The sequence below is a fragment of the Notolepis coatsorum genome (genome assembly GCF_963971535.1).
Source record: "Notolepis coatsorum genome assembly, chromosome: 6".
In the NCBI taxonomy this organism is placed as follows: Eukaryota; Metazoa; Chordata; class Actinopteri; order Aulopiformes; family Paralepididae; genus Notolepis; species Notolepis coatsorum.
Window position 1 is genome coordinate 180,599,586 of NC_140170.1, and position 25,764 is coordinate 180,625,349.

Sequence of the window (25,764 nt, forward strand, 5' to 3'; positions counted from 1 at the left end):
TGAGAATTATAATAATTTTTTTTATTCCAACTCAATTCTAAAACACAAATAACCAACACAGCCTGTACAACAATAGGCCATTTACACAGCGGCCATTTTGATTTGTCCTAGATGAGTAAACATAAAGGTGTGACCATAGGTGTAACTATGGTTACAGAATCATCAATAAAATGGCTGCTGTGAAGAGGACCTACTAGGCCTGAAGAACAACATGAAACTAAATAATGTTTTAACAAGTATGACCATTTTAATATGAAAACACATCCAGAATCCAACATATATATTTTTTTTTACTTCCAACAGTACAAGATATCAAACCCTTCATCATCACTGTGCGACAGGCATCATAGAACCCAGACGAGCTGTAACCACAAGAAACCTCCAGGCGACAAACACAGGAGCGACACGTGTCTCGAGATGAAGACAATCCTGGCTTGATTTTCCAACACTACAGAAACAAGCATGTACAGTTATTTACAACCAGCGCTGCGCCGCGGCAGAACCAGAACCGGAGGGGGAGATGGGAGCCGGAGGGGGAGATGGGAGCAGGAGGGGGAGATGGGAGCAGGAGGGGGAGATGGGAGCCGGAGGGGGAGATGGGAGCAGGAGGGGGAGATGGGAGCCGGAGGGGGAGATGGGAGCCGGAGGGGGAGATGGGAGCCGGAGGGGGAGATGGGAGCCGGAGGGGGAGATGGGAGCAGGAGGGGGAGATGGGCGGACCGTCCTACAAACCAAGGCTCTCAATGTACTAACGTTTTCAATGTTCTTTTAATAATAATTGTTTTGCCCCCAGTAGTGATCAAAGCCCTTCCAGCTCCGCTCCGAGTCCTGGGTCTTAACTGAGGCGCATCGTCGTGGTAACGGTAGAGGAGGGTTCCAGAAGGTTCTAGAACTGCTGCAGGATGAGCTTCTTCTTGGCGTCGTGGGAGAACTTGTTGAACTGGAACATCTCGCTGTCGTAGAAGGAGGACAGGCTGTGGATGTTGATCTGACGGGCCTGAGGAAGAGGAGGAGGAGAGACGAAGAACTCATCATTTGGTTCATTAGCTGGGGTGTGTGTGTGTGTGTGTGAATGACATTGAGAATCCACTATCGTTTTCCATTCTAATGATGCTTGAAATACCGTCCCGAAATACCCTCCCGAGCCACTAGGTGGCAATGTAGTTCTTTACCTACTCAGGAGAAAACCACTGAGTAGCAGTGTGAGTAACAGTGGCTGTACCTTGTCCTGCAGGTCTTTCTCTGCGATCTCCACCGTGTCGTTCTGCGCTCCGTAGCGGTTCCTCTGGTACGACGCCTGGTCTGCGACCAGCTGCTTCAGAATGAACAGCAGCAGCTCGTTGTTGTCCCTACGGAACGCCAGGTAGCGAGAAAACGTCTATGGAGAAGAGACAGGCAGAGTGAGTGAGTGAGTGAGAGAGAGAGAGAGAGAAAGAGCGAGAAATGGACTTGTCTTTTTTGTTGTTAACCCTTTCACTACCACTACAGAAGGTTAACCTTTCACTGTAGTGTGGTGTGGTTGTGAAAGGGTTAACCCTTTGTCGCGTGGCAGTGAAAGGGTTAACATTCGGTATTGTGGCAGCGTAAGGGTTAAATAGCATGAAAGGTCCCGTCTAGAGTTGAACCTTGATGCTTCAGTGGTAGAAACTGTCCACCCCCCCCCCCCCCCCTTACTCCAATACCCTCGCTTTGTCTCCCATTCCGACATCCCCCTTCCTGTGTAACCCCCCCCGTCTTCCCGTCTGATTGATTGATTGCGAACTTTATTAACACTTTGATTGCCCAAGGTTAAATTCATGATATACCATCCCTTGCCAGCTCTATTTAACATGGAGAAGTTCCCCTTCTTTGCAGGGCTATAACTTTTTTAATTCTATTGCTAGATTGCCATTATTAGGGCCCATTCAATGTCCTATATGTATTGTTCATGGTGTAGCAACGTTAAACTTTTTCATTCACATATTCATACTAAAATATGGTCTAAAGTATAAGTATGTTTTCATCTCTTTCTGCAGCTTTCTCCAGAACGTGATTTATAGCCCCAAATGCATTATATTGATGATCAAATACAGTTTGGTAGGAATCTGTGCGAGATCAAACATTTCAACTGGACGTACTTCTAGAATTTACTACATGTCATCTTATGTTGACCGGATGGGCGAGGGGGCGTTTATAATTCTGTGGGCAACGTTATACCATTCATCTAATGTGGGTCATATGTTCATCATAGCAGTTTATATCGAACACGGTAATACTACACGCTAAAACTCACCCCAGTCTCCTCGGGCCGTTGGGCGATCAGCGTGGAGTAGACAGTTTTCGATTATGGGATGTTGAAATGCCCGATCTATTTCCAGGTTGTATAATAGTATATACGTCCAAATCATGTTGTTTTTTCCAAGTTATTTCCACCGATCGATGTTCACTGTGTGAAGACAGAGTCTCTCTAACATTAGCGAGTGCCCGGACCCCATATGGAGTGAGTCCTGCCGGTTCAAAGGTTGATATCCGGTTTCGATCTGCCGATCGGCCACCAGATGGCGCTCTTGAACCGCTAGAGGGTTGAGAGGAGATCAGCACTGTGTGTCAAGGCTCCAGAACAGAAATATGATTTCGATCACAGATTTTTGAAATATTGATATCAAAGACGAGTTACGGCGTCCTCGGCAACTTGAGCATGGCGGGGAATGACGAGTTCCGGCGTTTTCGGCAGTTAAAGTGTTAACAGATTGCAGAATGGGTACAATACAGTACAGCTCAATACATACAATTGTTAAGGGGATGCAGACCAGAGAAAGACTTTAGTCTTGTTTACATCAGGGTCCCCCATTTTCAATTCATCATAACATATATGACATACATGACATACAGATACAGTACTGCTACATCTATACATTTATGACATACCAGATTTGCAAATACAGTACTGTTTGTGATACAAAAAGAGTCCAGAAAAGAGAGTATATACATTTGACGTAGAGACTGTACATTGGAGGTGGTTGGGTGGGTGGGGGGGGGGGGTTGGGTAGGAGGGGTGGGTGGGTGGGGGACACTGTACAAGCAAAACTGTACATTGGAATATTGACAAAACCATACTTGGTCATTTACTGTACATTGGAGGGGGTTGGGTTAGGACATTTACAGGGGCCAGTTTCGAATTGCAGTCTCCCGTAGGTGTTCTTTGAGAGTGTTTTTGAAGGTGGGTAGTGATTCACATTCCTTTACGGCTGTGGGTAGGGCGTTCCACATTGATGTGGCATAATTGCGAAACGTGTTTAGTCCCTTGTTTGAGCCGAATCTGGGTTTAACATGATTTGTGGAGCTCCCTCTGGTGTTGTAATCGTGGTATTCACTGACCTTTGGGAAGTATTTTGACATGTACATGGGTACCTTGGTCTCCGGTACCTCATCGTTCCCCCGCCCCCTCCTTTTGACTAACACCCCCTACCCCCTTCCGGTCTCTCCACCTGGTCCCGCCCCCTCCAAATGCAATAAAAGGTTGACGCACACGACGAATCAGGAGCTCAATCCGGGTTTCCTGGCCAGCGACCCGTTGAGTCCTCTAACATCCAACTCCTGAAACTAATTGTATTTGATTTACAATGTTTTTAGCTAATAAATGTGTAACAACCAAGACGATCTGACCAATCGCATTCTTACCTCTTCTGTGACACGTAAATCGTGCACACACACACACACACACTCACGGGCGCACCCACCTTCCTCATGCTCCTCATCACGCTGAACTTCTGCGTGTCGATGAAGCTCTCCAGCATCACCCTGATGGCCATGTTAACGTCGTCCTCCTGGACGTAGTCTCTGAGGTGCATCCGGGCGTGAGCCTCCGCCATGCGGATCATGGACTCGATGTGACGCACCGTGATGGGGATGCTGCCAGTGGCCTGGGACACACACAGACAGGGACACACACAGACACACACACACACACACAGAGACACACACACGCACACACAGAGACACACACACAGAGACACACACAGAGACACACACATCAAGTTCAAGTTTTGTTTTATTTGTCACGTATAAAGTACATGTACATTACAGTGAAATGCTTGGTTCTGTATGAGCCTCCCGAGATTGTGCTTCATACAGTAAAAAAAAGTTAAAAGAATAAAGACCAAACACTATTTTGACACTAGGGTCAAGGTGAGGGTTAAGGTGAGGGTTAAGATGAGGGTTAGGGTTAAGGTAAAGGAAAGGCAACTCACCATGGATTCTTTACGCAGGTCGCTGTAGATCCGAGCCACTTTGTCCTGGTCCATTCGATTCAGTTTGGGCCGAATCTGCACACACCACACACACACTTAGAACCACTCTTTGCCCTCCTGTGTGTTGTGGTGTTGTGTCTAAATACACAGCTGTGTGTATGATACCATTTTATGGAATCTTCATAAAACAATGATGATTTCTCTATGTTCCTTATGTACAAATGGTGATGAGGGTACATTTATGCATATGTATTGGGATTGCCCACCTGTTAAGATATTCTGGGAAGAAGTGACCCTGCAATTACCAGAATTCTTATTTCTGAACATACCTGTACAGCCCTCTGTATTGCTGTTGAATGATGTTTCTCAGTTTGCAGCCCCTATACAGCTAAAGAGACTAGTTTTATTCGGTCTCACAGCTGCTAAAAAGCTGATAGCATCACGATGGATTCAACCGGATAAAATGTGCCGGAAGGTATGGGTTCTTACCTATCTCGATGTGATTTATCTAGAGATATCTACAGCAAGAATTTTAGGTGTCAGTGAAACCAGCATTGCAATCTGGTTAGAAGTGGTGGAGAGAATAAAGGCTAGCATATGAATTGTAGTTCCTGGTTAGAAACGAATGAAAATGGATGGATTATCCAAGTGGGGGTCCTGGGGGGGAGAGCGAGCAAGAGCATAATGTATGTATTGTATTGGATAGAAAGTATTAGGTATATATCTCGTAAACTACATTTATATTGATTCAAATGGAATGTATAGTCCTGTGATTTACTTTGGATATTTACTGTTAATGCTTGTGTGTCTAATTTTATGTTATGTTTAAAAAATTATAAAAAAAAAAAAAAACAAAAAAAAAACAATGATGATTTCTTCATGCATCATGAAATGTGTGTAGTGTGACTCTTACCCTCTCCTTGGAGTACATCATGTACTTCCGGAGCAGCTCTTGAGGGATGGGCGGGACGTCCGAGGTGTTTGGCAGGATCACCTCCTCCAGCCCGGCCATGCCCACGTCCTTGTTGCTAGGGTGATGCTTGATGTGGGAGCCAACCACGAAGCGTGCCAGCAACTCATCCTGGTGGGAAAACAACCAATCATATTGTTACCAGTATGGGATATCAGTTCTAGATGATACATGCGATCAGTTCTAGAGGATGCATGCTATCAGTTCTACAGGATACAGGGCATCAGTTCTAGAATACGCATGATATCAGTCCTAGAGGATACACAATATCAGTTCTAGAAGACACAATATCAGTTCTAGAGGATACACAATATCAGTTCTAGAAGACACGATATCAGTTCTAGAGGATACACAATATCAGTTCTAGAAGACACAATATCAGTTCTAGAGGATACACAATATCAGTTCTAGAAGACACGATATCAGTTCTAGAGGATACACAATATCAGTTCTAGAAGATACACAATATCAGTTCTAGAAGATACACAATATCAGTTCTAGAGGATACACAATATCAGTTCTAGAAGTTACACAATATCAGTTCTAGAGGTTACACAATATCAGTTCTAGAGGATACAGGGCATCAGTTGTAGGAGTATATATACCTGCACTGGGTCAACAGTATCTCTGACGATACACAGTATGTCAAAACGTGACACAATGGGCTCCGTCAGGTCCACGTTCTCCGAGAAGGTCAGGGAGGGGTCGTACCTGCCGCCTGGACACAGTTTATTGGACACGTTTTTAAAAACATGATAAAGAAACGTCTATGCATCCATCAGACTAACCTACCAATAGGGTTAGCAGACAGCCTAACCTACCAATATGATTAGCAGACAGCCTAACCTACCAATAGGGTTAGCAGACAGTCTAACCTACCAATAGGGCTAGCAGACAGTCTAACCTACCAATAGGGTTAGCAGACAGTCTAACCTACCAATAGGGCTAGCAGACGGGTTAACAGAGAGCCTAACCTACCAATAGGGTTAGCAGCAGCGATGACAGACAGCCTAACCTACCAATAGGGTTAGCAGCAGCGATGATGGTGCAGCGAGCCTGCAGGGAGGTAACTATCCCAGCCTTGGAGATGGAGATACTCTGTTGCTCCATGGCTTCATGGATACTGGTCCGGTCGGCATCGTTCATCTGGGACAACAAAGCATCAAAACCACTCGTAATGTTGCCGGAGATTGGTTTGTATAATATAACATATCAGGACCGTACTGATTGCCGTCCTTTGGGCTTGGAAGCTTTAGTAGTAGTAGTAATTAACATGGAATAATCAAAGTTTCATTCTTCCAGCGTGAATGTTTCAGTGTGGTGGTAAATGTGGTTTACCAAACCCCATCATAAAACATGCCTTTGTAATTATCCCAATAATTACGACCCCCCCCCCCCCCCCCCCCCCTTGGTGGCCCCGTGAACAGAAACATTCCATATATGGTTGTTTTTACCTTTGACCTGGAAATAATAATAATAATTTCAGGCGAGCAACCCACACGAGACAGGTTTTCTGAATGGTCTTATGATGTTGTTTTTACTGGTTGATGTGTTTTTATTAATACTATGTGGAGGCACATTTCCCTACAGGGACAAACAAACCTATACTGTATATAGCCTGACATCTATACTGTATATAGTCCGACTCATCCATACTGTATATAGTCTGACTCATCTATATGGTATATAGTCTGAATCATCTATACTGTAGTCTGAATCATATATACAGTATATAGTCTGACTCATCTATACTGTATAGTCTGAATCATATATACAGTATATAGTCTGACTCATCTATAGTGTATATAGTCTGAATCATATATACTGTAGTCTGAATCATATATACTGTATATAGTCTGACTCATCTATACTGTATATAGTCTGAATCATATATACTGTAGTCTGAATCATATATACTGTATATAGTCTGAATCTACTGTGTATGTTGTATATAGTCTGACTCATCTATACTGTATATTACTGTAGTCTGACCGATATATACTGTATATATTATTACTGTATATATGACTCATGTATACTGTGTGTGTATATATATATATATTACTGTATGCATCGTCTGACCTTGTCGAACTCGTCGATGAGGCAGACCCCGCGGTCAGCGAGGACGAGGGCTCCGGCCTCCAGGGTCCACTCTCTGGTGACCGGGTGTCTCTGGACGTAGGCTGTCAGACCCACAGCTGAGGCCCCCTGGCCGGTGGTGAACACAGCCCTGCTGGCTACCTTCTCCACGTACCTGAGGAGAGACCAGTCAACATGTCACTGTGTGTTCAACATGTTTACTGTATGTTCAGATACTACATGTTACTGTGTTCAACATGTTACTGTATGTTCAGATACTACATGTTACTCTGTTCTCAACATGTTACTGTATGTTCAGATACTACACGTTACTGTATGTTCAGATACTACATGTTATTGTATGTTCAGATACAACACGTTACTGTGTGTTCAGATACTACATGTTCAGATTAGGGCTGGGACTTTATCGCATTCATTTCGATTAATTAACTACAGAAAGAATAAAAACTAAAAAAAAAAGTGTATGCATTTAATCGCATGATGATTTTTCTTTATTGTGTAAGAATGTTACCTTTCAAAGGAGACCAGACTCATGCATGTGCTATAAGTATTAAGTATAATAAATCGCAAATTACTTTTTTTCTTAGTCTGGTTTGTTCATAAAAAAAATATATATATATATAAGAGAAATTGAGATCAATCAAGAGTTCCCCCCCCCCCCCCCCCCCCTATGGTCAACTGTTCTGGAATGTACTTGAAAGTACTGCGTTTTACTTTTACCTCGAAAGTGCTTGAGTTTACAAAAGGTCCTTTGTTTATTTGTTTATTGTTATTCGCACTTACAAACATACATTCTGGAATAAAATAAGTAAAAAGTTAAAAACAGTTAAAATGTGCAGGAAAGGTAAAAAAAACCCAAGGGCTTATAAGCGACCTCCCCTCTTAAACCTATATAGGATAACTACACCCCCCCCACCCCCCACATTATGCACAAACACATGCTCATATCCCTCTCTCATACACACAGATACATACAATACAGCATTATACAACTATTATAATGTTGGGGATTTAAAAAAAAAAAAAAAAGACTTTACACAAATACACATGGATACTATAGACTACAGGATCTGTAGTTCTTTTTTAAGCTTACTTTTAAATATATTTAAAGTGGAACATGTTTCTATTAGATTTTGTATATCATTCCACATCACTGCACCTTGATAAACAAATGAGAATTTGGCAACAGAGGTCCTACAGAAAGGAATGCGTAAGTCTTTATTTCTTCTTGTGAGATGTGCATGATAAAGAGAATTAAACTCAAAATAAGTTTGAAAAAGAATTAGGCAAAGATAAAGGAAGACCAATTACTTTGTACATAAGAACCCCTGTTTGATACTTGTTGACCTCATAAATTGTGAGTAGTTGCAGTTGTTTAAATAATGGTTTGGTTGGGGCTAAATAAGAAGAGTTGGTTGGTTGCAATTCTTACAAAGGATTTCTGAGCTCTATGGATTGTTTGTAAGTAAGATGGGTAAGTGCTGGCCCAAATTATATTGCAGTAAAAGATATGAGGATAAATTAAACTGTAATACAAAGTTAGTAATGTGCTCTTTTTTAATTGTTTTTTTTAACCCTTTTTATAATGCCCAAAGATTTTGAAACCTTCTTGCAAACAATTTCACAATGATTCTTAAAGCAGAGTTTCTCATCGATATTGACACCTAAGAATTTCACTGATGATTGTGTGCAAGTTCATTGTTATTGATACAAAGGTCCTTTGCGCTATATATATTATTATTCCTAAAAGTGCTGCACTTTGTTCAAAATTGCATTGATCTGTTGGTCTGTGTAGTAGCTAATACAGGATTTTGCTGCTTAAAAGTATGTATATTCATCGATTCACTCGTATACCAAAATTCATTTGAATTGAAAAATGTTGCTTTTCGCATCAAATATTGATATGCGATTAAAATGTGATACATTTCGATTAATTAACTATAAAGTCTCAAATTCATTCGATAAAATTTTTTTATCGAGTCCCACCACTAGTTCAGATACAACATGTTACCGTTTGTCCAACAACACAGATATTCAGCTTGAACTACAAATTTAAACAGAAACATTTCTGCATCTGGACACCAAACACCTCAGCATCCTCTCTGCTGCTCCACAACGTTAGCTGTGTGTGGTTGTGTGTACGTATGTGGTTGTGTGTATGTGGCTGTGCGGTTGTGTGTGTGTGTGGTTGTCGGGGAACCTACTTGAGGAACTGGGACTTGGCTGTTCCTGGGTCTCCACAGAGCAACACATTGATGTCACCACGGATCTTGTGTTTACCACCTGAGAGAGAGAGAGAGAGAGATAGGATATAATAAGTTAGCAAGAAAATATGGTATTTGGGTCTGTAGTATTTGTGCTAGATGGTATTTTGAGTCAGTAGTATTTGTACTACATGGTATTTTGAGTCAGTAGTATTTGTACTACATGGTGTTTGGGTCAATAGTATTTGGGTCAGTAGTATTTGTACTAGATGGTGTTTGAGTCAGTAGTATTTAAGTCAGTAGTATTTGTACTACATGGTGTTCGGGTGGCGTGAATATTAAAGGCAACCAACTTGTGTTCGGCTTTTCTCTGATTGGCCGCGCCCCCCCGCCCCCCCGCCCCCCCGCCCCCACGCGCAGGCAAGCGCAGCCGTCCCACGTCCCAAATGAAATCCAAAGAGCAAGCGCGGCAGCGCGGCAGCGCGGGCAACCAACTTCTGTTGTGTTGGGCTGCTGTTCCAACGCACTTGTGTTGGGCTGCGGTAGCAGTGGAGCGCTGCTGACTGATTATTATGTTTCGCGTTTTTAACAACCAACGGTAGATTCACTCGTCACTGTACATGTATAAACAAAGCCCATACAGTTATGAAATAATAAACACTGTTAGGACTCGCAATAATAAACACTGTTACGACTATATATATATATATATATATATATATAGGTACTAAATACCTATATGTCCCTATGCCATAAATGTCATGTATGTTGTGTATGTCATAAATGTCTATATGAATTGAAAATGGGGGACCCTGATGTAAACAAGACAAACGTCTTTCTCAGGTCTGCATCCCCTTAACAATTGTATGTATTGAGCCGTACTGTATTGTACCCATTCTGCAATCTGTTAAATAAAGTTTTCATTCATTCATTCATTCACTATCTGACTCTTAATAATAAACACTAGTGTTAGGTCATTGAAGTGGGTGGTGGCAGTGTAACAACGTTCACCCTGATGTAAAGTAGCGATTTTTATTGTTTTGTCATGACAACCCAATTACATAATCCAACATATGTGTAAAGAAACAACATATTCCAGTTAACGGTATATTTTTTAATGATTCATTACGGTATAAATTAGGTTAACTGGAGCTGTGGAGGCTCCTTGCTGAAGAGCCAGCGGGGCAATGCGGTTGTTCATTCACCGGCTTCCGTGCACCGCCCGCGGCTTGACTCGGTTCAGCGTTCACCCTGATGTAAAGTAGCGATTTTTATTGTTTTGTCATGAAAACCCAATTACATAATCCAACATATGTGTAAAGAAACAACATATTCCAGTTAACGGTATATTTTTTAATGATTCATTACGGTATAAATTAGGTTAACTGGAGCTGTAGAGGCTCCTTGCTGAAGAGCCAGCGGGGCAATGCGGTTGTTCATTCACCGGCTTCCGTGCACCGCCCGCGGCTTGACTCGGTTCAGCGTTCACCCTGATGTAAAGTAGCGATTTTTATTGTTTTGTCATGACAACCCAATTACATAATCCAACATATGTGTAAAGAAACAACATATTCCAGTTAACGGTATATTTTTTAATGATTCATTACGGTATAAATTAGGTTAACTGGAGCTGTGGAGGCTCCTTGCTGAAGAGCCAGCGGGGCAATGCGGTTGTTCATTCACCGGCTTCCGTGCGCCGCCCGCGGCTTGACTCGGTTCAGCGTTCACCCTGATGTAAAGTAGCGATTTTTATTGTTTTGTCATGAAAACCCAATTACATAATCCAACATATGTGTAAAGAAACAACATATTCCAGTTAACGGTATATTTTTTAATGATTCATTACGGTATAAATTAGGTTAACTGGAGCTGTGGAAACTATTATCTTAAATTATGGCTATGTGTCTAATATGGCTGTCTCAAACACAAGGACCTGGGGGAGCCTCATGCGCATGCGCGGCTCTCTGCCGCGACTCTCTTGTCTCTCTTGTCTCTCTTGCCGCAAGGCCGCGTGCTAGTGGATTGATTGATTGGCCGTGTGGCCAATCAGAGAAACGCTGAACGAAAAGCTGAACACAAGTTGGTTGCCTTTAATATTCACGCGTTCGGGTGTGTAGTATTTGTACTACATGGTATTTGGGTCTGTAGTATTTGGGTCAGTAGTATTTGTACTACATGGTGTTTGGGTCAGTAGTATTTGTACAGCATGGTATTTTGGGTCAGTAGTATTTGTACAGCATGGTATTTTGGGTCAGTAGTATTTGTACAGCATGGTATTTTAAGTCAGTAGTATTTGGGTCAGTAGTATTTGTACTACATGGTGTTTGGGTCAGTAGTATTTGTACTACATGGTGTTTGAGTCAGTAGTATTTAAGTCAGTAGTATTTGTACTACATGGTGTTTGAGTCTGTAGTATTTAGGTCTGTAGTATTTGTACTACATGGTGTTTGGGTCAGTAGTATTTGTACTACATGGTGTTTGGGTCAGTAGTATTTGTACTACATGGTGTTTGGGTCAGTAGTATTTGTACAACATGGTGTTTGGGTCAGTAGTATTTGAGTCTGTAGTATTTGTACTACATGGTGTTTGGGTCAGTAGTATTTAGGTCAGTAGTATTTAGGTATGTAGTATTTGTACTACATGGTGTTCGGGTCAGTAGTATTTGTACTACATGGTGTTGGGGTCAGTAGTATTTGTACTACATGGTGTTGGGGTCAGTAGTATTTGTACTACATGGTGTTGGGGTCAGTAGTATTTGTACTACATGGTGTTGGGGTCAGTAGTATTTGTACTACATGGTGTTGGGGTCAGTAGTATTTGTACTACATGGTGTTGGGGTCTGCAGTATTTGTACTACATGGTGTTCGGGTCTGCAGTATTTGTACTACATGGTGTTGGGGTCAGTAGTATTTGTAATACATGGTGTTGGGGTCAGTAGTATTTGTACTACATGGTGTTGGGATCAGTACCGGGGTTCTTGGGCTCTCCTCCGAACAGGGCCAGGGCGAGCCCTCGCTTGATGTCCTCATGGCCATAGATAGATGGACCAATACTGGCAAAGATCTACAGGAAGCAAGCATGAAAACTACTGATACACAAAACTACTGATACTGATACACAAAACTACTGATACTGATACAGAATACTGCTCTACACTGATACAGAATACTGCTCTACACTGATACAGAATACTGCTCTACACAGAATACTGCTCTACACTGATACAGAATACTGCTCTACACTGATACAGAATACTGCTCTACACAGAATACTGCTCTACACTGATACAGAATACTGCTCTACACTGATACAGAATACTGCTCTACACAGAATACTGCTCTACACTGATACAGAATACTGCTCTACACTGATACAGAATACTGCTCTACAGATACAGAATACTGCTCTACACAGAATACTGCTCTACAAAGATACAGAATACTGCTCTACACAGAATACTGCTCTACAGATACAGAATACTGCTCTACACAGATACAGAATACTGCTCTACACAGAATACTGCTCTACACAGATACAGAATACTGCTCTACACAGAATACTGCTCTACACAGATAGATGGAAGAAGATAACGAAGCGAACGTCCTGATTGCGAGCGCCGGCCGAGCGTGTGAATCCTCACCCTCTCTCCGATGCGTTCGTCCTTGGACAGCGCTACGATGGCCTTGACGTCCTCGTCCGTCAGCTCAGCCACGGCCGCGCGTGCGTCACGGCATGTGATGTGATTGGCCATGATCACAGTGGCGAACACTGGGAAGCCGTTCGCCATGTTCAGAGAGCCGTCGTAGTTGTTGTGGTAAATACCAGTCAGCTCCTAGTTGAGATAAATACCAGTCAGCTCCTAGTAGTGTAGTGTATTGTAAACACTCTGCATTGTATATTGCACCACAAGCTACCTCATCCCATTTATTATTGTATTGTAACTACTCTGCATTGTATATTGAAATGTTTTGTCTTGTTTACACTTGTTTAAGTACTTTACTTTCTATTTTATACTTTTTATAATTATCTATTTTTACCTAGCACACTCTCAGGAGCAAAACAGAAAGAAGCATTTCATACAAAAGTATCCTGTATGACAACTAATAAAGAAACTTGAAACTAGAGTTATACTAGTCACTTCCTAAAATATATATATAAATACTAATCGGCTAATATATCTATAAATACTAGTCAGCTAATGGAGACTACAGTTAAAGTAATCTACCACTAAACAGGCTGCAGAGAATAAGAGGCAGATAACCCATGTTTTCCATCATGACTGAAAATAGTGTTGAAATGTAAAGACCTCCCAGGATGATCAGCTGTTGTTGGGTCAGACTTAAACCATATAACCGGTGTTTTGACCTTCAAGGTGATTCTGATCCACTCACAATCTCGTCTCCTGGCTTGCAGGTGTCCACCAGGTCAGCCAATAGGATGGCATCTTTGGAGCGGGGGAGGCGGCCAGCCGCCACCTTGCCTGGGCTCTCCTGGATGGTGATTCGCTGGTAGTTTTGATACACAGTCTGTAGGAGGAGACACCTGATATGGTTATTCTGCCATGAGAGATGATTGGAACAGTCAAACTCATAATGAAGTACATTACATTTGTTGCATATCAGTGGCCACATTCATCAAATAAAACAAATATTTCTAAAATACTAAGTGTGTCATCGACATTATTAAAGTCCGTCTGCGTGGACAGCAACTCTATTTTATAGGTATGTGCAGCAGAGTCGCAGTACAGAGCAGCTTAAGTTTCACTTTCACAGAGAGTAGATTTAACGAAGGAGAGGAAGAAGGCTCTAGAGACGATGTTACACAATGTTGGTAGAGGATTTGGAAATATTTCGGATTAAACCCTATATTATTACCTATACGATGAAACAAATGGCGACAGAAAAAGACAACCCACCTCCTCCATGTTGATCTCGAAGGGTCCGAGGGACTGACACTCGGGACAGGACCCTGGCTTGACCTCCTGGCTCTGAGACTGGCAGAAGGGTCCGAGGACAAAGTTGCACTTGTTACAGTTGTACTTGACCATGCTGAGCTGAGGGAGGACACCAGTAGAGGTGGTCACCACGCCGCTGGTCCGGATCAACTGGTTCAGGTGGAGCTGCCTGGGAGAGCAGAGAGTCTGGTTACTACCTAGGTAGGTGTGTGTACCAGGCTGTGTGGTTACTAACTAGCTAGGTAGGTGTGTAGCAGACTGTCTGGTTACTAACTAGGTAGGTGTGTGTATCAGACTGTCTGGTTACTAGCTAGGTAGGTGTGTGTATCAGGCTGCATGGTTACTAGCTAGGTAGGTGTGTGTACCAGTCTTCATGGTTACTAGCTAGGTAGGTTACTTTTCTTACCTGAGTGAGCGAATCTCCTCCACCAGTGGCAGGTTGCAGATGCGAACGTAGATCTGATGAGCGATGCGTTCGTATTTTGGATACATAGCCAGAACCACCTCCTTCGCTGCCTCGTCAAACACCTGACAACAACAACAACAACAACCACCACCTTATTACCCGATAAGACGTTTCATTCTCATCATCTGATCCATCTTTTAAAAAGCTGGCCCACTCGGGTGAACGAGACAGAAGCGCCGCCGGACCCACCTTGAGCATCTCGGTGGGAGCCTCGGGCAGGAAGTAAGCCAGGACGTGCTCTCTGGCCGCCAGCGCCTCGTAGTTCACCACCAGGCTCTCCTTGTTCTCTGTGGGGACGGGTCACAGCGCCACAGAACAATTAACCGCAGTAATGATGACATTCATTTTTTTTTTGTATCCACTTTTTCTCTAATTTTTCTATATATTTTTCTCCCATCCCAATTTCGTATCATCCAATTCAACCCTCCCCTGTCACGGACGCTGTTTCTTGCCTCCCACAAGCCGGCTGCAATGTGGACTAAGTCATACATAGCACAAGTCCCCTCCGGTACTTGAGGTAACAGCAGTCGCATCTTTTCACCTGCGCAGCTCGATCTCTCAGTGGCGAGGAGTAACGCGTGGGAGGCTCACGCTGCCCCCGACACTTCCTGATTCTACTGCGCAGGCACACCAACCGACCTGTAGGAGTCGCTGTCCACAACGCCCGATCCCCACCCATCAGTTTCCCACCCCCTAATACGGCCAATGTGTATTAGTATGAACGACCAGCTAAACTGAAAGCAATGTGGAGCGCTGGGCTCGAACAGGCGAGCCCAGCGTCTCCGCATTCGTGGCGAGCGCCTTGCCCACTACGCCACGTAGCCACCCCAGTAATGATGACATTCATATGATGCTCAGTAGTCGGTCGAGCAGCGAGGTGGCGGAGAGGAGACGGAAGAACAGACAGTGACAAGGAGTGACAAAAGTTTTTACTTAAAAGTTTAAAGCTAAATATATAAAAAATTTGGCACTTTACAGTGAACAGGAGTTCTATTTGTAATTAAAAACAATTGACAGCAGATTGTTTTTCATTTAAATGTCTGGAAGAGCTCAAAAATAAAAATGTTAAATAAATATTTCCGATGCCTTTTTTGAGTTGATCTAAATGTTACCGATTGTGTTAAATGGGCATATGATATCGTCTCATATCGATCGCAGGCACCCAAATCTAATCGTATCGTGGCAGACTGATATCTGCAAATATCGTATCAATGTCCAAAGAATTGATATATCGTATTGTGATGAAACTGGTGATTCCCACCCCTAGTACAGACTCGGCAGAGACAGATCAGGAGGTACAGACACAGCAGAGACAGACCCAGCAGACAGACAGAGCAGAGACAGACCCAGCAGACACAGACACAACACTGACAACAGAGACAGACGCAGCAGGGATAGAACGTTCTGGATGTTTATCTACCTTTGCACATGTCGCTGATCTTCTCCTTGAAGACATTATGTCCATGTTCGTCTACGTGTGTCCTCAGGAAGTTCTTGAAGCGGTTGTAGATCTCGAGCCTGGGGCCCGCCATGGACACCCACTCCCTCACAGAGTGGCCCTGGAGACACATTCATATATTAATGACTTCATGTCTAAACCAGAACAGCCCTGGAGACACATTATTATTATTATTATTATTATTATTATTATTATTATTATTATTATTATTATTATTATTATTATTATTATTATTATTATTATTATTATTATTATTATTATTATTATTATTATTATTATTATATATCAATGACTTCATATCTAAACCAGAACAGCCCTGGAGACACATTATTATTATTATTATTATTATTATTATTATTATTATTATTATTATTATTATTATTATTATTATTATTATTATTATTATTATTATTATTATATATCAATGACTTCATATCTACTAGAACAGCCCTGGAGACACATTATTATTATTATTATTATTATTATTATTATTATTATTATTATTATTATTATTATTATTATTATTATTATATATCAATGACTTCATATCTAAACCAGAACAGCCCTGGAGACACATTATTATTATTATTAATTATTATTATTATTATTATTATTATTATTATTATTATTATTATTATTATTATTATTATTATTATTATTATTATTATTATATATTAATGAATTCATGTCTAAACCAGAACAGCCCTGTGTATATGGACGTGTGGTCTTACAGCCAGGACAAACACTATCCACTCAAGAGGTCCAACAGAGGACATATTTTAGTCTGAATTGATCAGTACGACACCAGATAAAATAGGGTCTGGTTTAAAATAAGTGGACTTTTCCAATATTTATTGTATATATTGTACATATCTTGCAATCCTGTATATTGTGTGTTTGTATACGGTGTCTTACATTTTTACCTTTGTTGTTTATATTGTCTCCCTCGTTTCCACGGTGTATATAAAAAGATGTAAACGTAATTTCAACTTTCTGTACGTCCTGCGAAAAATGTACAATAAAGTTGACTTTTGACCAACCTTCATATCCTCCAGGTTCTCAATGCTCTCGATCATCTCCTCGTCCTCGCCATCCGCAGCCCCGCCCTCCGCAGCTCTCTCAGCCAATCGCCTCCTCCGCGCCGGACGCTCTTCGTCTTCATCTTCACTGTCTGAATAAAACACAATAATAATAATTACGACTTCCTCCTCGTCTTCAGTATTTTATTTATTGTAGGAGACGTTTGCTTCTCATTCTCAGGGTGTTGAGTGGTTCGATGTGGATTCACCCGCAGTACTCATAAGGTCTGTTGTTTGTTCCTAACAATACCATCCAAATATGAATAGGCCGGTGTGAGGCAAAGTAGAATGAAATTAAGAATATTAACGATAATATGTGCATGTTATTAACACATCAAAGCAGGCATAACATGTTTACAATCTATTATGGGTAGAATCAATAGAAAACGTATCAATAGTCATTGGGCTGTGCTTTGTGAACCCTTTATTGACTTGTATTACAGGCACATCGTTCTAAAATCATGACAAAGGGGCCAGTGATGCGTTTTTCAGTTAATTATATCAGTCATGTTTTTATTAATTTATTAACATTCGAATGGCAGTCTGGTATTCAAATTAATTTAATGAAATTTGAATATTTGGCTCTGGATAAGAGAGACTGCTACAAGAATAGAATGTAAATGGACATCTAAAACAACAATGTAAACAGTCGATAATAATATTTAAATTATAATTTGTTATCATTTATCGTTTTTATAATTTTATTTGTTATTTTTTAATGTCTTATTTTACTGTTAGAAAATTGTTTCTTATAGTTTACAGTCTAATTTAGCTATTATTATTATTATTATTATTATTATTATTATTATTATTATTATTATTATTATTATTATTATTATAACTATTTTACTTTTCAGTCTTTATAAATATTTTATTTGTAATTTTTTATTGTCTTACCGTTTGTCTCATTTAGCTACTTTGACTATCTTATCCAATTGTTTTATTGCCATTTCGATCACTTTAATGTTATTTCTTTTCATTCTTTTTATCCTTTCGTTTAGTTCCTTGTGTAAAGCACTTTGAGCTGCCATCTGTATGAATGGAGCTATATATAAATAAAGTTATTATTGTTATTAATAAAAACACGTCGACGACGACTCACCGTACAGGATCCTGCGCAGGCGCCCGGTGATGCCCTGCTCGCGGTCCCTCCGGCTCATGGCCTCCTCGGCAGCAGCCCTGGCTCCGGGGGAGAGTTCCGACAGCTCGTCGTCATCCAGGTCCAGACCCTCCGCCTCGTAGGTGTCCAGCGCAGGGATGGCCATGTAGTCCCTGGAAGAAGCAGACGCAATGATGCACTAAGTCAGGGGCTCTCAAACCTTTCCATACTGTGATCCCATTTTATTTAGGATTTTATTCAACGTGGAATTAAGGAATATCAAAATAAAAGCACACGTTGTTGAACTTGATCGTGCATATTTATGCGAAAATGTAATCACAGCACTATGTTATCAATACACATTTATAAAACGAGGCATATTTAGCCAAAATATGTTGGCAGAACAGTAAAAAATTTTAATACTTTTTTTTTTACACTGTCACCTACACGCGACCCCAATTTGGGTCCCGAGTCGCGACCCGTAGTTTGAGAACCACTGCACTAAGTCCTGCAGTAACATATTACTTATATACCATTAGTGGAAGCTGGTATGGCCATGTAGTCCCTGGTAGCAGACACCATACTCATAAGTCCCGCTGTAACATATTACTTAGTGGAAATCCTTACCGTTTTGATTTCAGTTAAGTGTTGTGCAACTTCTTAATGTTCCAATTTCAGTGACGATGACATTATGATTACCAATTCTAAATGTAACTAATGCGTAGCGTTTGTGTTTTGTAATTGTGTGCAGAGGTGTCGCAGGGCATCCATCTCTCCATCCTTTCATCAATCTCTCCATCTCTCCATCAATCTGTCCATCTCTCCATTCTTTCATCAATCTGTCCATCTCTCCATCCTTTCATCAAACTGTCCATCTCTCCATCCTTTCATCTGACCATCTATTTATCCATCTATCCTTCCACCCATCTATATCCTTTCATCAATCTGCCCATCTATCTATCTATCCATCTCTCCATTCTTTCATCAATCTGTCTATCCATCCATCCTTTCTTCAATCTATCCATCAATCATTTCTTCAAAATATATGTAAATCCATCCATCCTTTCTTCAATCTATCGATCCCTCCCTCCCTCCCTCTCTCACCTCTCCATCCCGTCTCCTATCAGCTCCTCTCCGTCTCCCTCCTCCTCCTCAACGGGGAGCTGCTCGTCTCCCAGGAGCCCCTCAGACTCATCTTCGAAGGGGGGCAGATCTCTGCCCGGGGAGGAGGTAAGATCCCCCCTCCTGGTGGCTCTGTTGGGGCTGGTGGCCATGTGGAACGACTCAGAGGAATCCTGGAGGAGGAGAAACACCTCACATTTACTCAACGTTTACTTTTTCTCCCTTTTCTTTTTATTATTGTATTTTGTTTTAATGCAAATAAACTAAATGCATATAATGAACACAGGCTTCTATTGGCGGATGATCTACAGATCTGTGGCCTGAACGGGGGTTAACCCTTTCACTGCCACACAACAAATGGTTAACCCTTTCACTGCCACACAACAGAAGGTTAACATTTCACTACCACACTACATAAGGTTAACCTTTCACTACCACACTAATTTATATTCTCCTTTCTTTTATCACAATTTACTCAAGCCTAGTAACGGACACAATATTTCGGACACAATACATTCCATGAGATCCATAGATGTTCCTATAGATACCAAGAACATGCAAATGGACCTTGTAGAAGTGGAGCAATCTTAGGTATGTATTTTTAGGTGGATTTTCAGAAAATAGGGCTTAACAGGTTAAAAAAGGGCAGCATGACTGTCTGCATTGCTTGTCCCGACTGTACTGTGTCGCCTGACCATGTAATGTCCTTGTATTTCGCACGATTTAATAGATGCATGAATGTTTAGTGAGTAAATGTACAGCATATGTTTTAAATCGTTTCTATATTAGTTTTAATGTCATCCTATATTTCTGTTTCTTTTCTGGCTTTAACATATAGCCCAGGGAGTCAGGGACTACAGTTGAAAACTAGCAAACATGCTAATGTTGGCATATTTACAGTTTTTTTAATTTGTATTAATTTATAAACTGTTGATTGATATGCACTGTCCCTGGTCAAATAAACAGTACAAAAATAAAAGTACTTCTATTCTATACTGAGATGACGCAGGAGAACCTTCTGATCATACATGTTCCGTTTAGAACAGAGAACACTACTGTTGCATAAAGCTCCTTTGGATAAAAGAAAACAAACAGTCGATGGAGCAGGTCCAGACTTTATACTTGATGACATCACTAGTTTGATTCTTATTTCTCTGGTCTCTGACTTTGGGAGAGAGAGCAGCTCATGTCCACAAATACTGACTGAACGTTCCTTTCCCTTGAGGGAACAGATGGAGACTGATGAGTAGGAAGAATCCTCCTGACACAGTGAAACAGACATTTTGTAAAACGCTGCTAATCACCTTTCATAGTTAACATGAAGACATGGGGCACAAGTTACACCTTCAACTTGATGGTTTATGTGGAATATTTATGGAGCTAACGTCAAGGAAAGTCTAAATCAAGTTCAACACAAGAGAGAACAAGCGTGGGTTAGAATAACACTGTTTTGGCATCACGGTAGGTAAGAAACATTAAATAATATGAACGTGTGTGTTGAATACACACCAGTAGTAGTCATACAGTCTCTATTTATATAATACAGCTGTACACATACATCTGATTAGCACTACACGCAGTAGTACTAATTTGTATATTTTATACTCAGTTTGATCACATGTACATTGTATATTGCTGTTGCACTTTACTGTTACATTTGCACTCTGGTTGGATGCCAAACTTATTTTCGTTGTACTGTACTTGTGCAAGTTGTGATGTTTCAAGTTCAAGTTCAAGTTTCTTTAATAGTTGTCATACAGAAGTACAGAATACTTTTGTACAAAATGCTTCTTACTGTTGCGCTCCAGAGACTGTGCATGACAAGATAAGTATGAAATAAAAACATAGTAAAAATTAGAAGAAAAAAAAGAGGTCACAGTGTTCAGTTTAGACATATGTACAATGTTCGTAGACGTAGTTACCATACAATATACAATATACAATACTGTGCAGTGTACTAATATACAATACTATATAGTGCAAGGCATAAATGGACAAGGTGCAGTTTAGGTACAATTCACAGTAGGTGTACGAGTTGTAGTGCAAATCCTTTATCAATAAATATAAAGTGTAAGTGTGTTTGTGTGATCTAAAGTGTGGAGAGTGGGTGCTGCAGTGTGTTGTTTGTTTGAGTGAGTGTGTGTGTGCGTGTGGGTGTGTGTGCTGTGTGCATTTGATGGTTGTTGCATAGTGATTATTGTTCGTTTAGCGATTATTGTTCGTTTAGCAGCCTGATGGCCTGGGGATAGAAGCTCCTTCTGAGTCTTTCTGTGCTCGCCATAAGACTCCGGTATCGCTTGCCTGACGGCAGCAGTTCAAAGAGGCAGTTGTTCGGGTGGCTCGAGTCCTTAATAATTCTCTTAGCCTTCCCCTTGCACCGCTTGTTGTAAATGTTCTGGAGGGTGGGAAGCCCCCCTCTAATTGTGCGTTCGGCTGAACGTGTCACTCTTTGTAGTCTGCTACGGTCTTGTGCAGTGCTATTCCCAAACCAGGAGGTGATGTTGCCGGTCAGGATGCTCTCTATTGTACATGAGTAGAAGTTCCTAAGGATCTTCTGACTGACTTGGAACTTCCTTAGGCGCCTGAGGAAGTAGAGGCGTTGTCGTGCCTTCTTCACAACACTGTCAATGTGTGTGGTCCATGTCAAGTCCTCGGATATGTGGGCTCCGAGGTACTTGAAACTGTTCACTCTCTCAACTGGTGCCCCGTCGATGCTGAGGGGGCTGTAGTCCTTGACCCCCGACCTCCTGAAGTCCACAATCATCTCTTTTGTTTTGCTGACGTTCAGGGAGAGGCAGTTCTCCTGACACCACTGTGACAGGTTCTCTACCTCTTCCAGGTAGGCCCTTTCGTCGTTGGCAGAGATCAGGCCCACCACTACTGTGTCATCAGCAAATTTGATGATGGTGTTGTTGTTCCGCTGTGCTACGCAGTCATGTGTGTACAGGGAGTAGAGGAGGGGGCTCAGAACACAGCCCTGGGGGGCCCCTATGTTGAGCGTGATGGATGAGGAGGTGCAGTTGCCGGCTCTTACCACCTGGGGTCTGCCCGTCAGGAAGTCCAGGACCCACTGGCACAGGTCATAGTTCAAGCCCAGGTCCCTGAGCTTGGCTATGAGTTTGGAGGGGACTATGGTATTGAATGCTGAGCTGTAGTCGATGAACAGCATTCTCACATAGTTCCCCTTCCTCTTGTCCAGATGTGATGCTGCTGTGTGCAGCACATGGGCTATGGCGTCCTCCGTGGACCTGTTGGGGCGATATGCAAATTGCAGAGGGTCCAGGTTGATGGGGAGGGAGGAACAGATGTAGCCCTTCACTAGCTTCTCAAAGCACTTCATGGCTATGGAGGTGAGGGCTACAGGGCGGTAGTCGTTGAGGCAAGCGGGCGTAGATTTTTTGGGTACAGGGATGATGGTGGACTTCTTCAGACAGGTGGGGATGACGGCCTGTTCCAAGGACAGGTTGAAGATGTCAGTGAATACCGGGGCCAGTTGGTCGGCACAGACTTTTAGGACGCGGCCGGGGATGCCGTCCGGTCCTGCTGCCTTCCTGATATCCACTTTTTTAAAGATCCGTCTCACCTCATGCTCTGTTACCCTGAACACTGAGTCTCCATCAGCAGACCCCCCCCCCCCCATTGCCGTGGTTTGTAGGCTGGTGTTGTTATTCACAGCCTCAAACCTCGCATAGAAGGAGTTGAGATCATTTGCTAAGGAGATGTCACTGTTCAGTTTGAGGGGGGTTCCTTTGTAGTCTGTCATTGTTCTGAGGCCCTGCCACATGCCTCTAGAGTCAGCCTGTTCAAACTGAAGTTCAACTTTATCCCTGTAACGCCGTTTTGCCTCTATTACTGCTCTCCTGACGTTGTATCTTGCCATCTTGTGTTCTTCCATGTTGCCTGTCACCAGCCCGGTGTTGTATGCTGATGTGCGCACTTTCAGAGCCTCACGGACGGATTTGTCTACCCAGGGCTTTTGGTTTGGGTAGATATTAATTTTGGTGGTGGGGATTATTACTTCTACCTGAGTACAGACATAGTCAATCACCGTTTCGGTGTATTCGTTAATATTGGCTGTGTTATCACGGAGTACACTCCATTCTGTGCTTCCCAGCACTGCTTGGAGTGACTCTACTGACGTCACGGTCCAACGTTTAACCTCTCGCGAGACCACCGGCGTTCGCTTGAGACACTGTTTGTACTTAGGCAAAAGAAAAATTGCAACGTGATCGCTTTTACCGAATGGACTAAGAGCCTGTGACTTGTACCCATTCTTAAATTGCGAGTATACATGGTCTAATATGTTCTCGCCTCTGGTGGGACAGGTCACATGCTGATAGAAATTCGGCAGCACCTTTTTAAGACGCGCGCTGTTGAAATCCCCCAAGACCAAAATGGCCGCGTCAACGTTAGCTGCCTGGAGTTTGTTTACCTCGTCGTGAAGTTTTGAAAGTGCGACCTCAGTGTTCGCGTGTGGTGGAATGTACACTCCGATGAGGATGATGGACGTTAACTCTCTTGGGAGGAAGAAGGGTCGACATTTTATCGTGTATGATGACTATGCATTTGAATCTAATCTAATACTAGGAGTGTGTGTTGGGGGTATTTAGAAATCAACTGGACATTTGTTAAAATAACATTTAACAATATTTTCGTGGAGATAACATCGAGTGAGGTTAACAGGTGCTAATCTTAAATTACAATAGTCTTCATGTCGACAGACTATTACAAGTTGGTTTTCATTTGTCTGATCAAAGCCAGATAGTTATCCTGGTTATGAATTGAAAATGGGGGACCCTGATGTAAACAAGACGAAAGTCTTTCTCTGGTCTGCATCCCCTTAACAATTGTGTGCATTGAGCTGTACTGTATTGTACCCATTCTGCAATCTGTTAATACAATTGTTCAAATCAATCAATCTTCTTCCAGGACAAAATACAACGTTTCAAAGCATCTTCCCAGGATGAAGTTTGATCTTTAGTCGTGATTCAGATGAACTTAATCGCTTTTTTCTCGAATGAGTTTCTCGTGAATCTGAATATAAAATGTGAAACTAAATACAGATGGACGAGGAGCCGCGTGGAGACATCAGACCAATAACGTCACACAACAAAAGACAACAGGAGCCGAACCGGTTCGGGCTCGACAACATAAAAACATTCAAAAGTTCCCTTTTTTTTAATCAAAACAATACGATCTGATTTTAATCAAACGATACGGTATTATAGTTCACTATCTTCCGTTAACGTTACTCTCTGGCGATGCAAGTTATTTCAAGACAAAGTCTGCAGGGACGATCAAGTTCGTCAGATGACTGCTAACTAACTGGTAACATTCACTCAGCATATCACACAATCCTCTAAGACGTTTCTAATCTCATAATAGAATAGAAAACATCCCATATTTATGATTTATGTCCGAGTGGTGAAGTTTCTACTCACCGCCATGATTTCAGTCTTTCAGTCTCTGCTTTGTCCCGTCTGACCACTGCTTCCGGTACACACTCCACTTTTCGCGCGAAATGAACACGTGGTCTCCAAAGCGCGCGAAAATGTATGAATATGTATGAAGCGAGCAGTCGATTTGCATCGTGATTGGTTGGTTAGCGGCAGAGGGCGGTCCCGGTACGTGATTAATTATTTTTTTACAGCGCGGGGGCTACCCCGCGGGGCTGCCTGGGCGGGCGGAGCTCAGTCTACTTTATATATTGTATACCCAGTTTAATCACCTATTGCACTTTACTGTTACCTTTGCATTCTGGTTGGATGCCAAACGTATTTTTGTCGTAGGCTACTGTACTTGTGCTGTATGATGACAATACATTGAATCTAATCTAAAAACCGAGCTTCCATCACACAAAACAAAAACAAACATGAAACCTTGACGTCCTGTCGCCTGAAAGACGGTCAAGCCTGCGTATTCAGACGGTGCACTCCGCAGGGCAAATCAAGCTCGTACTGTTCTCTCTTCATACGTGGAGCCGCGACGGAGGGCGGAGCTTTCCGTTTCTTCTCATTTCCCCCCCGGGAAAACCAGAGGGTGCAGAGAACGCCACCCTATGGGGGAAATGTGCCAAAGGCTG

General features: G+C 42.1%; 1 protein-coding gene across 1 annotated transcript; it reads right to left on the reverse strand.

Annotated features, from left to right (window-relative positions):
• Window positions 1-222: 222 nt before the first annotated feature.
• On the reverse strand, window positions 223-25,179 carry mcm2 (minichromosome maintenance complex component 2). Its single transcript, XM_084316117.1, has 20 exons — window positions 25,124-25,179; window positions 19,665-19,855; window positions 18,564-18,733; window positions 17,423-17,553; window positions 16,344-16,482; window positions 15,113-15,210; window positions 14,864-14,985; window positions 14,419-14,626; window positions 13,895-14,029; window positions 13,144-13,335; window positions 12,473-12,566; window positions 9,504-9,582; window positions 7,282-7,453; window positions 6,219-6,345; window positions 5,805-5,917; window positions 5,143-5,310; window positions 4,230-4,304; window positions 3,720-3,902; window positions 1,223-1,378; window positions 223-997 (listed from the first exon to the last, which is right to left on the reverse strand). Exons 1-20 carry the CDS (start codon window positions 25,127-25,129, stop codon window positions 887-889), a joined length of 2,670 nt encoding a protein of 889 aa, XP_084172243.1. The 5' UTR covers window positions 25,130-25,179; the 3' UTR covers window positions 223-886.
• Between the last annotated feature and the right edge of the window lie 585 nt (window positions 25,180-25,764).

Bases quoted from the DNA above. Each gene is read 5' to 3' on its own strand.
- mcm2 (XM_084316117.1), bottom strand. The intron at 17,554-18,563 runs GTGAGTCGTCGT...TGTTTTATTCAG, and splicing joins CCTGCGCAGGATCCTGTACG to ACAGTGAAGATGAAGACGAA. The intron at 5,311-5,804 runs GTATATATACTC...TTTTCCCACCAG, and splicing joins ATACTGTTGACCCAGTGCAG to GATGAGTTGCTGGCACGCTT.